This window comes from Dasypus novemcinctus, chromosome 5, assembly GCF_030445035.2.
Source record: "Dasypus novemcinctus isolate mDasNov1 chromosome 5, mDasNov1.1.hap2, whole genome shotgun sequence".
Taxonomy (NCBI): Eukaryota; Metazoa; Chordata; class Mammalia; order Cingulata; family Dasypodidae; genus Dasypus; species Dasypus novemcinctus.
In genome coordinates, this window is record NC_080677.1 from 122,824,510 (window position 1) to 122,839,443 (window position 14,934).

General features: G+C 40.5%; 1 protein-coding gene across 5 annotated transcripts in view; it reads right to left on the reverse strand.

The window, feature by feature from the left end:
- The window catches only part of TRPV5 (transient receptor potential cation channel subfamily V member 5), a 67,714-nt gene that overhangs the window by 25,268 nt on the left and 27,512 nt on the right, over positions 1-14,934 (reverse strand). For 2 of the 5 annotated variants that reach the window (XM_058297502.2, XM_071215318.1), the window contains exons 3-9: positions 14,372-14,562; positions 14,172-14,294; positions 13,574-13,711; positions 13,150-13,248; positions 12,824-12,999; positions 12,309-12,455; positions 10,180-10,392 (exon numbers count right to left, since the gene is read on the reverse strand). In XM_058297502.2, coding sequence (XP_058153485.2) covers positions 10,180-10,392; positions 12,309-12,455; positions 12,824-12,999; positions 13,150-13,248; positions 13,574-13,711; positions 14,172-14,294; positions 14,372-14,562 — 1,087 coding nt within the window. Of the gene's footprint in view, positions 1-10,179; positions 10,393-12,308; positions 12,456-12,823; positions 13,000-13,149; positions 13,249-13,573; positions 13,712-14,171; positions 14,295-14,371; positions 14,563-14,934 lie in introns of those variants that run through there. The other 3 variants (XM_058297497.2, XM_071215319.1, XM_071215323.1) reach the window with 2 other exon arrangements.

Below are 14,934 nucleotides of genomic sequence, written 5' to 3' on the forward strand. Positions count from 1 at the left end.
CAGAAGAAAATCCTTTTACTTTAAAGCAAATGGGTTAAACTTTACAGTCAAAAGACAGAGATTTGAATAAAAGATAAGAAAGCATGACCCAACTATGTTACATCCTTAAATTCAAAAGAAGAGTATGTTAAAAGTGAGAGGATAGAAGAAATATTCCATGCAAATAGTAACCAGAGGAGTGCAGTGTTAGCTATACCAATATTAGATAAAATAGACTTTAAGACAAAAAACTGTTAAAAGGGACAGAGGAAGGCATTGTATATTGATAAAGGTGTTCATTCAACAAGAAGATGAAACAATTATAACTACATATGCACTTAATAAGGGAGCCCCCAAATATATGTGGCAAGTAATGACCACATTCACATTCAAAGAATAAAAGTTGATTCCTACCTTACATCATATCCAAAACTTGACCCAAAATGGATCAAAGTCTTAAATATAAGAACCAAAACTATAAAACTCCTAGAAGAAAACATAGGGAAACACCTTCAGGACTTTGTGTTAGGTAATGGTTTCATAGAGTTTATAACAAAAGCATGAGCAACAAAAAGATAAAACAATACATAAATGGGACTTCATCAAAATTAAAAACTTTCATGCATTAAAGGACTTCATCAGGATAGTAAAAGACCATCTACAGAATGAGAGAAAATGTTTGGAAACTATATCTTTGATAAGAGTTTAATATACAGAACATGTAAAAAAAAATCCCTCATCTCAGAAACAAAAAGAGCAGCAACTCAATTTAAAAATAGACAAAAGGCTTGAATAGGCATTTTCCACAGAATGCAAATGGCCAATAAGCACATCAAAAAATGCTCAAAATCATACATCATAGCCATTAGGGAAATACAAATCAAAACCACAATGAAATACCACTTCATACCCCCTTGAATGGCTACTATTTAAAAACAAACAAAAAAACAAACTGAAAATAACAAGTGTAGGAGAGGATATGAGTGAATAGGAAACCTCATACATTGTTGGTGGGAATGTTAAATGATGCAGCTGCTGTGCAACATTATGATAGTTCCTCAGAAAAGTTAATTATATAATGACCATAGGACCAGCAATCCTGTTTCTAGAATTATTAGGATTGTGAGAGAGAAAGAAAGAGAGAAAAAGAAAGAAAGAGAAAGACAAAGAAAGAGAGAGGACTAAGAAAGAGAAAGAAAGAAAGAAAGAAAGAAAGAAAGAAAGAAAGAAAGAAAGAAGGAAGGAAGGAAGGAAGGAAAGATAAAGAAAGATGAAAGAAAGAAAAAGAAAGACATCAAGGACTTATACAAGTATTTGCACACCAATGTTCATAGCAACAATATTGAAAATTACCAAATGCTGGAAATAATACAAATGTCCATCAACTGACAATGGATAAAAAGAATGTGATGTATACATACAAAGAATATTATTTGTCTCTAAAAATGAATGAAGTTCTGATACATGCTACTACATGGGGAGTTAATGCTTAATTGGCACACAGTTTCTGTTTGGAATGATGGAAAAGTTTTGGTGATATGGATGATATAGATGGATAGATGGATAGATGGATAGGTAGATAGGTAGGTAGATAGGTAGGTAGATAGAGATAATATAGATTGGAGAGACAGAATGATATAAAAATGTAGCAGAATGTTAAAAGTTGATAAGTCTGGATATGTGAGTAGGGGTATATCAGAGTTATTTGTACTGTGTTTTTGTTTCGTTTTCAACTGCCTTGTAAGTTTGAAATTATTTCAGAAGTCAAAAGTGAAAAAAAAAAAGGAACTGCATATTGAATTATAACAAATGACTTCTTGATAGCTGTTAAACTAATTGTAAGATTTCTCCCTAAACAAACTATTGGTGTATCTCTTGAATTAAACTCTAAGAGTAAAACTGGTCATTTTTGCTCTTTTAGAATTTTATTCTCTGGGGATTATATTCAGGATTTTGTCTGTATTAAGAGACTGCTTCACAGCTCTCTAGGTTTTTGATTCTTATGGAAATGTTTTGGGCTCAAGGTTATGTTTGGCCAAGTAAATTAGCAGAGATATTTATTTGTTTGCAAGATCCTATTGATTCAGTCTCCCAACTCTCTCTGAAGCCCTTTACCTTCCCCTCAGTCCTTGGCACCATTGCTTTAATGCAAACCCATAGCATCTATCAATTAGATTACCCTGCATCCATTTTCCCCTCCTGCCACCCACTCCCACTCTGCTTCTGGAGTAATCTTTCTAAAATGAAAATATCATTACATGACTTCTCTATTTTTGAGTTTTCATGGGGGGAATTGTCTAAATCTTTATCATTGTAGAAATTTAGTAACAAAATTCTAATTTGATTAGTAGAGATAGAAGCACATTATTCAGGGAGATGAAGGTATGAATAAAAATGACGATTAGGGAAGCAGATGTAGCTCAAGTGATTGAGTTCCCACCTACCACATGGGAGGTCCCTGGTTCAGTTCCCCAGTGCCTCCTAATGAAGACAGCGAGCTGGAGCAACAGATAGGCATGGCAAACTGATACAGTAAGGAACAGAAGAAGAAAAAACAGTGAGAGACACAAGGAAGCAGGGAGTGGAGGTTCCCAGTGTCTCCTAAAGAAGACGAGCAAGACAGTGAGCTGATGTGATGGGCAGGCACGGCAAGCTGACACAACAAGATAATACAAGAGACACAAGAAGGAAATCATAATAAGAGACACAACAAATGGGAATGGTGATGGCTCAAGCGATTAGACACCTCCCTCCCACATCGGAGGTTCCTGGTTCCGTTCCCGGTGCCTCCTAAAGAAACAAGGAGGACAGACACAGCAAGTAAAAACAATGAGGGAGTGGGGAGAAATAAATAAATAAATATTAAAAAAAAAAAAAAGACCATTAAAAAAGATAAAAACTGATTGCCCCCAGGGAATAAGATACAGTGTCAGGGAGCGCAGATCAGGACATAGATATTCATTATACCTGTGTCATTTGACTTTTTAATCATGTACTTGTGTATTTTTAATTAAAAATGCTCATTGTGATATAACAAAAATAAAGAGACCATGATGTTCAAAAATCTTGCTGGTCTGGTCCCTGCCTCACATCGTCCAACTCTCTGCCCAACCACAATGAACAAATGTGATTCTCAGTTAAGTCATAGCTTTGCATGTACTTTGCCCTTTTCGTAGAACCCCTTCTTCCAAAATGTTTGCCTAGCTCACTGGTACTCAGTCCACAAGACTCCATTCAGGCCAACCCTTCAGCTAGGTATTGTCTGTCCCTCCATGCCCAGATCAGATGTCTGCCCCATGGCCCATGTTCCCAACCCTTGTCCCTACACCCTGAAATTGCCTGGGTACTACAGGGCTCACCCGTAGTTGTATTGCTCCCTGAGGTTAGAGGCATCTTTCTCCTACTTTTTATCCACACTGCACATGGGGATTGGGGGTACTTCCCTTATATGACTTTACCCCCAGGCTCCTGAGCTGCATCCTCTTGATTAGGTGTGGCCAGATAAAGGTGGGTGTGGTAGGCCTTGGCTAGCTTGCAAAGCCTGGAGAAATGAATTTCTCAGGCAATGAATCCCCTAAGAAAGAAGACTGAATCCAAGATATCACTCTGGATCTTGGTATTTAAAGATACATACTGAAATAAAACAGACCTGCACCCCAATTCCAGATCTGCCCCCAGTTAATTGGATGTCTTCGCCAAGTCACTTACCCTCTCTCTTTTATTTTTGTCTTTATTTTTATACTTATGTTTTAAAGGAGGGCGTTTTGGATGTCATCATTGACCTACTTAACCTCTATTGACCTCAAATTCACCATCTCTGAAAGTGAAAATTTTATTTACTTATTAAGATATTTATGAAGACTGAATGATACAACGCCTTGCCATTCAAAATGCGGTCCACAGCACCACATCAGCATCATCCAGGACTGCTTGTTAGAAGTGTAGAATATCAGTTTCCACCTTAGACATACTGTCAGAACTGAACTTTAACAAGATCTCAAAAGCATGGATATAATGAATGCAAAGTGTTAGGTTCAATAATAGGCAAATGGTAAGCACTCAGGAAATATTACTTTTGCCTAAGAGGCTACCTGCTTCGTTGCCATCCAATGTGCATTGAAAACATTACAGAGACAGAAATGCTTCAGAGACAAAGGACTTTAAGGTCCACAGGCATTGGAGACAGCCCCTAGACTCAATTGGTCTCTGAGTCTGAGGAGTTCAGAACTTTTATGGATTCAACCAAGGGGAGGTGGAGTTGTTACCATTACAATAACAAATATAAATGACTTTAGTACCATGTACAGGAGTGGAAGTAAGCTAAAGCAAACACTCCATAAAAAACATAAACACTGTAGTCAGAGGTTACTCTTTTCTTTATGTTTCTCATTCTCTTATTTGCTGTGCTTTTTTCCATAGTGATTGGAGATCAAGTGGGTTCTCAAATAGCTGTAGTGTTTTGAGTTGTTCTGAGTTTATGAGGAATAATGACGCATTGGCAAATTGGTCACACTGAAGTGAGACAGTTAGAAGATGATTTAAAATAGATGGAAATGTACAAACCATTCCTGGCACTGTCATCTCCTTATTTTCTGTACCTAATCCATCTCACAGTCACGATGATTTTACTTTCAATTAGTCTGCTGAAACCAATCCCTTTTCTCCATCTCCTCACCACATCCCTAGGACAATCCACTATCGTCTCTGGCTGCTGGACAATAACTGCCTCCTAAATGTTCTCCCCACCACATCCTCTCTTGTCCTCTTCAAATCTGTTTTCTATGCAGCAAACAAAGCTATCTCTGTAAAACAAAAATCTGGTTGTCACTGCCCTGCTTAAAATCTTTCCAAGGTTTCCCATTACAGTTAGACAAAGATTGAAGTCCTCAGCACAGCCTGCAAGGAAGGCCTTTTGTGACTTGGGAAGGTTCTCCCAGACAACCTCATTTTAAGGCTCCTCTGCCCTAGCCATTTAAGCCCTCATTCAGTTTCTAGATCTTGACATGATTTTTCCTACCTCGGGGACTCTGTATATATATTCTCTCTGCCTAGAACAGAAGCATAACCTGAGACTCACCTCAGTAACCTTCCTCAGGAAAACCTTCCCTTTCCCCCTCAGAGTGACCAAGTCCCATGTTATAAACTCACATAACACTCTTTTTTCCTTTTCATAGAAAATATTACTGAATTTTAGCAATCAAGGTTGTAATTAACTATCTTTTTGCATGACCATTTGACTAATGTAAATCAATCTGTAAACCTCAAAGAGGCAGATACCACATATGTTTTGCCCAGAACTTATTGGCTTAACTCCTAGTACTTAGAATTAGTGTGGAATATTTGTTAAATGAATGAATCAGTGCATGTGTTGGTGAAGATTTCTGTAGAAAGAGTAGAGGAGAACTTGAAAGAGTTTTCTTTAAGGGACAAAAAGGGAATCTTGTGACTAGAGATAATGCCACCCTGTTGAACAGAGTATAAAGAATCAAAACAGTCCGAATGATCCACAAACACTATAATTTAAGAGATGACTAGATTCTCAATGGTGGAAGCCAATAGTTATCAATTTAAAAATCACATAAAGTAGTCTTTAAATATAAAAAGAGTGGTCACCAAATGTCCACGTAGAAAAGGTGGCATTGGATTGGGAAAAGTGGACATGGTGGCTGATGGGTATGGGGAAAGGCAGGCAGAGATGAGAAGCGGAGGCGTCTTTGGGACATGGAGCTGCCCTGGATGGTGCTTCAGGGGCAATCACCGGACATTGTAAATCCTCACAGGGCCCACTGGATGGAATGGGGGAGAGTATGGGCCATGATGTGGACCATTGACCATGAGGTGCAGAAGTGCCCAAAGATGTACTTACCAAATGCAATGGAGGTGTCATGATGATGGGAATGAGTGTTGCTGGGGGGGGGGGGGGGGAGAGGTGGGGTGGGGGTGGTGGGGTTGAATGGGACCTCATATATATATTTTTTTAATGTAATGTTATTACAAAGTCAATAAAAAAATAAATGAAAAATAAAAAAAAAAAGAGTGGTCACCACAGGTTCTGAGGGGAGGGAGAGGGAAAAATAGGTATAACATGGGGCATTTTGGGAACATTGTAATTGTTCTGCCTGATATTGCAATGACAGATACAGGCCATTAAACATTTTGTCAAAATCTATACAATTATGCAATGCAAAGGGTAAACTGTAATGTAAATTACAGACCATCCTTACTAGCAATGCTTCAGTATGTGTTCATTAATTGTAGCAAATGTACCACACTAATGAAAGATGTTAATGGGGGAAAGTGTGGGAGCTGGAGAGGGTAGGATATATGAGAATCCCCTATAGTTTCAATGTAACATTTCTGTAATCTAAAGCTTCTCTAAAAATAAAGGAAAAAATGCCAATGCTAGGGCCTCATCTACAGATGTTCTGATTTACTAGGTCTGGTTTGTGGCCAAGGAATTAGTACTTTTACCCACTTCCTAGATTTCTAAGGCTAAAATCACTGATCTAATCTCAAGAAGCACTAGAAAGGTGAGGAGATTTGCCCAAGGTCAAACACCTATTCAATTTCACAGTTAGAACTAAAACCTAAGCTACCTAACTCCCAGACTTTGACTGTTTATTCAATTAGAAATCTAAGGGAATAAGTACTATAATGCATATTGGTCTGCCTAAACCAAGTAGAAATTGAATGGAAATGGAAATATTAATAGAGTTTTTGGAAAATCCTGCAAAGGTATGGTTTATAGCCAATGAAACATCAAGTGAAGGAACACATTAAGGTATCTTCCAAACTGGACCAAATAAATCAATTCTTATTTTTGTGCGTTTTGGGGTAGATTGTGCCACATCATATATTTGAAGAGTTTATCTTCTTTCATTTCTACTGTTCTGTCATGGTACTGCTGGGATGTTTTCATAAAGTCACAAGATGTTAGATGCAGAAGGGATCTTAGGATCATCAAGCCAGGTGACAACTCCAGATCTCACAAGATCCACAGGGGGTATCCAGCAGTGACAGAGATTCCAGCACCTTCCTACTTTTTAATATGATTGGTTACTAATGTATCGATTTATCCAAAAGAAACTTCACAGGTTAAATAATAGGTCAACCATTGCATTAATCAAGTAAAGACACTGAATTTAGTGCACTTTCACTTTTCTATGACTTTTAGTAATTAAAAAAATAGGGAAAAAAGATAATTTCCTGTTATTTAACAAATGTGGTGCATTTTAAAGTTAAAAGGATTTAAATCATGATGATAAGTTTGGAAGCCCCAGATCTAATCCAAATTGACTTACTACTGAATAGGAGGTATACAATGTTCCATAATCTTAGAACCAAGGTTCAAGTGGTAACACCAAAAAATAGGGACTTTCTTTGGTATTTTTACCTATCCTTATCCCATGCATGCAGCATTCTCAAACTTCTCCCCCCTCCTTCCCCCACCCCACCACCAAAACCAGTATTTAAAACTCAGGAGTCTTTTATTTAGGACAAAATAGTTTTTACCTAAGCAGAAGGCAAAAGGGTAAAAATTCTAATGAGGGAAGAAGAAGTAAAAAATAAGAGGAAGAAAGAAGAGTGAATGGAGCACTTTGGTATAATTATGCTTCTCCTAGTCCTCAGGCAAACAAAAGGGATCTGTTAAAGATAAATGAGATGAGTTGGATCAAAGGAAAAACTGTGTCCATAATTAACTCTTCACCAAGAGAAAGACACATACGTGTGCACACACACAAATGAGATGTAGGAGCAATTAAATTCTCAATACCATCCAACTCTTAGGCCAGAATGCTATCCATATTTCTCAGGAAATATGGTCTGGAAAGTGGGAAAAGTCCAGTGACCCTGACATCTTCCATACTTACACATTTTCTCCATTTCTAGTCACTTCCTTATGCACCTATCCATTTTCTAAATGTCCTCATTTCCCTATGTGGTCTCCATACCTGAGCCATACTTTGTGCCCAGAGTGAAATATTTGGAATCACAACCTCTCCTGAGTTCTCCTGTACTGCCTCCAACAAGGCAGCCATCCCACACTCAGACCTGTCTTCTCCATGCTACACACCCTACTTTATTCTGTATACATGTGCAAGCTGCATACTTGGGGAGAGGCAATTATAAAAATAGGAGAGATAGTATCCTTATCTAGCTTGAGATTTAGTATAGTTCTTTTTCCGTACATACCACTGTCTTTGTTCTAACTCACTTTAGGGTTTTTCTGCCTTCACTAGAAAGGCAATTTATTTTCCCTTTCTTACCCAAACCACCCCTTTTTCTTGTCAAGGCTGAACTTTACCTATGTCTGGTGCATACTGCGTAGAGCATAAATCTCTATCAATCACTCTTATTGAACTTGAACAATTCTTCTTTTCCTTTCCTTTGCTTTTTACTCACATATCTTCACCTCTTTCAGCTATTTATAGCTTACCAGGACAAAAAAGAATGTTTGGTTACCCATGAACAATCATCTTCCCAGTATAGCAGTGCTTGTTGAGTTAATATACTTAGAAGTATTCATCACAGTCTGCTCAGTCTGATGCACACAAATGAATGTCTGCTCCCTTCAGTAGCAGTTTTTAAATGTATTTCACACCTCTAATCAGCCATTCTCACAACCTCAGGTATCTGAAGTTTACCTCATAAGAGCAGGCCGACAAGAGTTAAAAAGTTAAAAAGTGTATCAGAGGGACATGGATGTGGTTTAAGCAATTGAGCTCCCACCTACCACACAAGATGTCCCGGGTTTGGTTCCCGGTGCCTCCTTCACGAGCAAGACAGTAAGCTGGTGTGATGGGCAGGTGTGGCAAGCTGATGCAACAAGATGATGCAACAAGGAGACACAAAGAGGGAAGAAAATGAAAGACACCACAAAGCAGGGAATTGAGGTAGCTCAAGAGATTGAGTGCCCTCTCCCACATGAGAGGTCCCAGGTTCGGTTCCTGGTGCCTCCTAAAGAGAAGACAAAGATGAGCAGACACAGAGAGCAGACAGTGAGTGCAAACAACAAGTGGTGAAGGATAAATAAATAAATCTCCAAAAACCTTCTCTAAAACAAAAAGGATATCAGAGATTATTTACTTCAGTGTGGCACCCAATTCAGGGCCCTTCTGTAGTGTATCTGATAACTGATCAGGCAGCTTTGTATAATTGCCAATGCACTCATATTGACAGTACACAGAAGAGAATTTGGGCCAGAAAGTCCATTTGTGTTGTCCTCACAGATCTGGATGGGCTTCAGATGTTTTGGAATATGTTCTTCCCCCCTCAAATATCAGGTTTCTCTTGAATGTCCCATGACAAAAGGCTGGCCCTCTTTGTAAATTGTAAGGGATTTCATAAATGTACAATGTTATAGCAGTTTGACATTGTTTATGAATTCCAAAATTAGTTATTGGATTATGTTTGCAAACTTGTCTGTCAGAGGTATCACTTTTAATTGATAAATTATGATTAGGACTTTGATTGGGCCAAGTTAGTAGGGTGTTGAGTCACCACCCCTTGGTGTGTGAGGACTCACAAAGAAAAGACATGGCAAAGAGTAGAGTTGGAAGTTTTGAGCTGGAGCTTGGGAAGTGAATACAGGAGAACACAGAGGAATAGAGATGGCTCTTTAGATATGGCACAAGCCCTGGGGAGAGAGACAGAGCGGTTTGCCTGATAGTCTACAGCTGGCCTTGTGGAGATAGCACAGCAACTGAGTCAAGAGAGAAAAGGAGCCCCAGGAAGAGAGGAACCCAGGAAGCCTGAACTCTTGGCAGACATAGGCAGCATCTTGCTCCAACACATGGCAACAGACTTGCTCCAACACGTGGTGAGGGAAGTAACTTATGCTTTATGGCCTGGTAATGGTAAGCGTCTACCCCACATAAATACCCTTTATAAAAGCCAACAGATTTCTGATATTTTGTATCAGCACCCCTTTGACTGATTATACAAATGTTCATAGTTTGAAATAATGTACATACTTTCAAAGATAATGATGAAAGCCATAGTCCCCTGGAAAAATTATCTTTTACTCATTAAGCTCTTTCACTGTACCCCTTATCTCATGCCTAATTTCCACCTGAGTGGTTAGGAGAATGCAGCTGCTGGAGGCTAGTAAGTGGTGTCCTTCCTAAAAACATCACTCTGGTCTCCAACACCATCTCTTCAAGCTACTGTCACCTTTCATCCCCTCCAGAGAAGAATCACCTGTAGTAGTTTCTGTTGCAGTAAGGTGTTATCCCGAGAATCGGTGCGGTTGCCATCACGGGACTTGAGAGGGCGGTAGACACAGCACATAGTGAAGCAGATCATATACAGCACGTACAAGGCACCCAGAATGCAGAAGTATGGCCGCCCATATTGATTCCACTTGAAACTCACCAGCTCCTTCACTGGGGTCTGGTCCAGAATCTGACGAGCCTGGCATGGAAGGAGAGTATAGTTTGGTCTGAACAAGAAAGTGAAGAACTTTGGACTTCTCACTGAGACCCAAAAATGCAGGGCAGTAACTGTCACCATCACCATTTATTTAGTGAGGTGTCATTCCTTTCACAGACCACTAGTAAGTTTCTACTGTATACCAAGTCTTTGCTATTGTTGCAAATACTCTGTTGCAGAAATAAATACATAGTGCTATACAGGCTCAGAAGATAGAGCAGTAGGTAACTGTGTGACAGGAGATTTAGGAAAGATCATTCCATGAAATAGAAGCAGTTGCCTAGGCAGGTAATCATTAGAAGCCATTACTCACATGCAAACAAGGTATGGTGGAAGGTATTGTGGGTGTACACAGGAGTTATAATCAGTGAAGTAGACTAGGGCCAGATCATCCTACATCTTGAGTGCCAGGTTGGCAACTTGAATTTATTTATTCTTTCTGAATGCAAAGGAAATGAATAAGATGGTTCAAATAGGGAAGTAAAGTAGTCATATTTACTCTGGGAACACCATAGATTGAAGAAGAGCAATAGAGGGGGAAAGGTAGCAGAACATAGTGATACTCCAAGCCAGATGGGATGGAGCTCAGATAGAAGTAGACAGTGGGAAGTTAGAAATACAAATTAGAGGAGATAATGGAGGGAATGAAGCACCTGAGAAAGTAGGAAGAGGCAGATTCAAAATATAGCATGAGGGATTAACCATTAACAGAAACAATATCTTTATTTTTGATCTAGAGTTGTAGGAAGGAGACAGTGGGCAGTATCCTCGCATGCTTGGCAGTTAGGGCAAGAATTTGAAGGTGAGAATCTATTTTTGTTATGTGGTAGGATTCCAGGTCTTCCCACAGAACTAACTGTGAAGGTAGTGAGGGATATAAAGAGGGTTGAAAGGAAGTTTCAGGGAATAGAAAAGGAGCTGACCCAAGAGAAGCATAAAAGCTGCACGAGAGCACAGGGAGCTAATATCTGTGGTGTACAATCCATACAGAAAGTTTGGGGTTCCAATTCTAAGAGGTTCTGCTTAAAACTTATCTTTTTCAAGGAATATACTATGAGTAAGATCACACAACGTGACCATTCAAGTTTATATCCATTCATGAGTACAAACAATCATTTAATGGTTCTATAAATAAAGATCCTAGGAAATTATCATGTGGCAAATAAACAAGAAAACTATATCTCACCACTGTCTTAGAGATTCCTGAAAGCAGGTACCGTTTTCTCCTTTCTAGCACATCTTCAACAATTTTTCATTTCTCTCATTGTGCTCAATACAGGAGGATTCTGTAAGTAGTTTGCTGACTGAATGAGTGATGTATTTGTTCTTTCCTCTCTGAAAATCACTTTTTCCTCATCTTCCTAGCGACTTCCAACTCATCCTTGAAGACTAAGCTCAAGCATTTTCTCTACAATGGTATCTTCTCTGCCCTATCTGAGCCAAAATAATCTCCTCTCAATTTCCTGCAACTTTGAGTAATACTATATATGTCCCTAATATGGTATATTTTTTTACTCTGTAACAATTCTTGAGGATTGGGATTGGAAATTGAGGAAGCTGAGTTTATTAATTTATTTCTATAATCCCAATTCCTTTTACAGTGCCTGGGACTCATCAGGTTTTCAAAATGCAGAATGAATGAATGATAGTGTTTCTCATCTGAAATCTTAGTATAAGAAAGGTAGGCAAAGTAAGAGTGAAATCAGGAAAGAGATTGTGATAACAAGGCCTATTGCTTGGACTTTTCTACCAAAAGTCCCCGGTAACTGCCCATATCCATCAATTACTGTGGAGTCCCTGGATCATAAATTTTAGCATATGGAGAGGCTCTCCATGAGCACTAAATTCCCTCACATGACAATATCAGCCCTGAAGCCAATCCTTCTTGACATCCATACCTCCCTCTTCTTAGAGGAGACCACAAGTTCTAGAAATGGCAGCTCCTCTCCCCAGGAGTCGATCTCTGTGAGGTCATAGAGAGTGGAGGTCAGTGGGCCGTATGTCCACTGGATGTGCCTCCGCTTCTGTATCAGGTGTTGAAACATCTGAAAGAACACAGGGTCAGGGTATGAGAAACTAGTCTACAGAAACAATATCATTGAAAGAGGGGTGTTACTCACTCCTTGGGGTCCACAGACAGTGGGGATATGGCAAATCTCTGCTTACACAGACCTTTTTTTATCTGTCTTTCCCACAAACTCTATAAAGTTCTTAAAGGAGAGGGCAGATAAAGGGAGCAGAACTTTGGAATTACCCACAGCAGATATTATAAAGTAAGCCTCCTAAATCCTCACAAAACGTCCTGAGATGGGGATTCCTGAGAATGAGGATTTTACCAATCTGGTAAATGGACCATCATGAATTTAAGGAGTAGGGTTGTTAGAATAGCACTTTAATCAGAGAATTGTCTCACCACAGTGTTGCCCTCCACTCCCGCCAGCTTGAAGGGGGTGAGACCCTTGTGATTGGGCACGAGATCTAGTGACTTCGGGTGGTCCCTGTGTCTATCAAAGGACAGCAGCAGGTTGTACATCTGACAGGCAAAGGTCTTGTTGAGCTGCAGGACGAGGATGTGCAACACTGTGTTTCCTGGGGGCAGACATGTGTTGTCATGAGGCCATGGGTCCAAAGGCCCCTATCTTTCCCACTTCCACCCTGCGGTCCACATGAGGGATACCCCAGCTCCACTCCTCACAGTTCTCCAGAATCCCACCTCCCTCCACTTTCCTCGGCTCTTACCCAGTGCATCCTGGGCTCGGATATCAGCTCCATGTTCAATGAGCAGCCGCACTATCTCCTCATTGCCCACACAGGCAGCAAAGGACAAAGGATGCTCCCCTGGGATGCAGAAAGACCCATGGCATGAGAGAGCAGGATGAATGGCATTCTCCCCCACATGGCTGCCTCCTCCTTCATTTTAGCTCTGGGCTGAGGGGACATTTGCTGAACAGATCCAAAGGAAGGGGTGGTATCGAGAGTTATGGAAATTGGTCTCTAGCCTTAAGCACTAAGAAGGGGGTGATCCTTCCCAGTTCCCAAGCAGATAAAGCTGAGGGCAGGACTTTCCTCCCTCAGTCCATACCCCAGCCTTCCTTTGCTCTTTTCTGCTTTACCTTACCCCCTCCTATGACTGCCTTCCTCCCAACCTGACCCTGACTCTCACCAAAGTAGATGAGGTTTCTGGGGCTGCGACGGAAGGCCATTCCTGTAGCTCTTGCAGAGACACTGGCTCCGTGGGCAAGCAGGGCTCTCACCAAGTTCACATTTTGGTTCATAACAGCTATGTGCAGTGCTGTCTGACCTGGGCCACAGAGAGCTGTCAATCATGGGCTATATCCCTGGGTCCTCTCAGGGACAGGACATCCCCCACCCTTTGCAGGTCCCTGCCAGTTCCTTGCATAAACCACCTCCCATGTCTCACCAGAGTGGCTTGGGCCTGAGACCAATTAGTCCTTTAGGTTACCCACCTCATTTTCCCTACTCCTTCTCTATTGGGGGATTGAGAGTATGCCATACACATAACCACTCTGCTTTTGTGAAAGAAAGAAGTAGAGTTGTGTCCTTCAGGGACCTTGAAAAGAGCTGAAAGGAAATGATAAGTGGCTAAAGGAATTCACTCATGCTAAAGTGACTTCATGGAATTCAAGGGAGACATTCCTCTTGATCCCTTCATCACTCTTTCCCAAACCCAACCTTCAGAGACTCATTTTAAGAGATGATGTCAGACCCTTCCACCTTGAATTGTTTTCCAGCCTTCTCACCTACAAATGGTTCACACAATGTGGATTCCTTGACTAGCTCTGGGACAGCCTCCATCATCACCATGGCTGCTTCAAGATTGTCATAGAGAGCAGCTATGTGCAGTGCTGTTTCCCCAAGTGCTCCTGGAATAGAGTAGAGCAGGTATGTCAAACACTATCCAGAATCCTTATCAGTAAGGGGCTCCAGGCTACAGACATACCCTTCAAGTTCCCTTTGAGAAAACATTCAGTCCTAGGGCAGAGGATCAGATGCTTTGGCCCCAATTTCCATCTCCTTAAAATCTGATTCCCACCTCTTTGTCTAAGGTCGCAGGTTTGTTCCAGCAGAAGTTTCTTAAGAACATGAAGGTCATTTTCTTTGGCTGCCTGAAACAGTGGAATCTCCTGAATGCTGGTGAAAGATGAACAGAGTCAGGTCAGATAGAGGATCACATAGAGCCCTAAGACCAAAGATAGAATCAGAAATTCTCTGCTTAATACAAGCACAATAATACTGAGTGTACAATGACAAACTGGAAAGAGTTGTTTAATGAACTTATAGAGTGTTACACTTTGGACAAGAAATAGCCTCACCTCAGAGATTCCCCATGCACTTATATCACACTAATTTTCCTCAGGGAGAAATGGTGAGACTTTCCCTTGGTGGGGCAGGGCTTGTAGTTCAACTTTATGGGGAGACATAATAGATAGGGTACAGTGCCAAAGTAGGGAGCCTGGGGTACATGTGGTATGGTGTTCCAGAGAGGAGAACAAGGTCTACAGG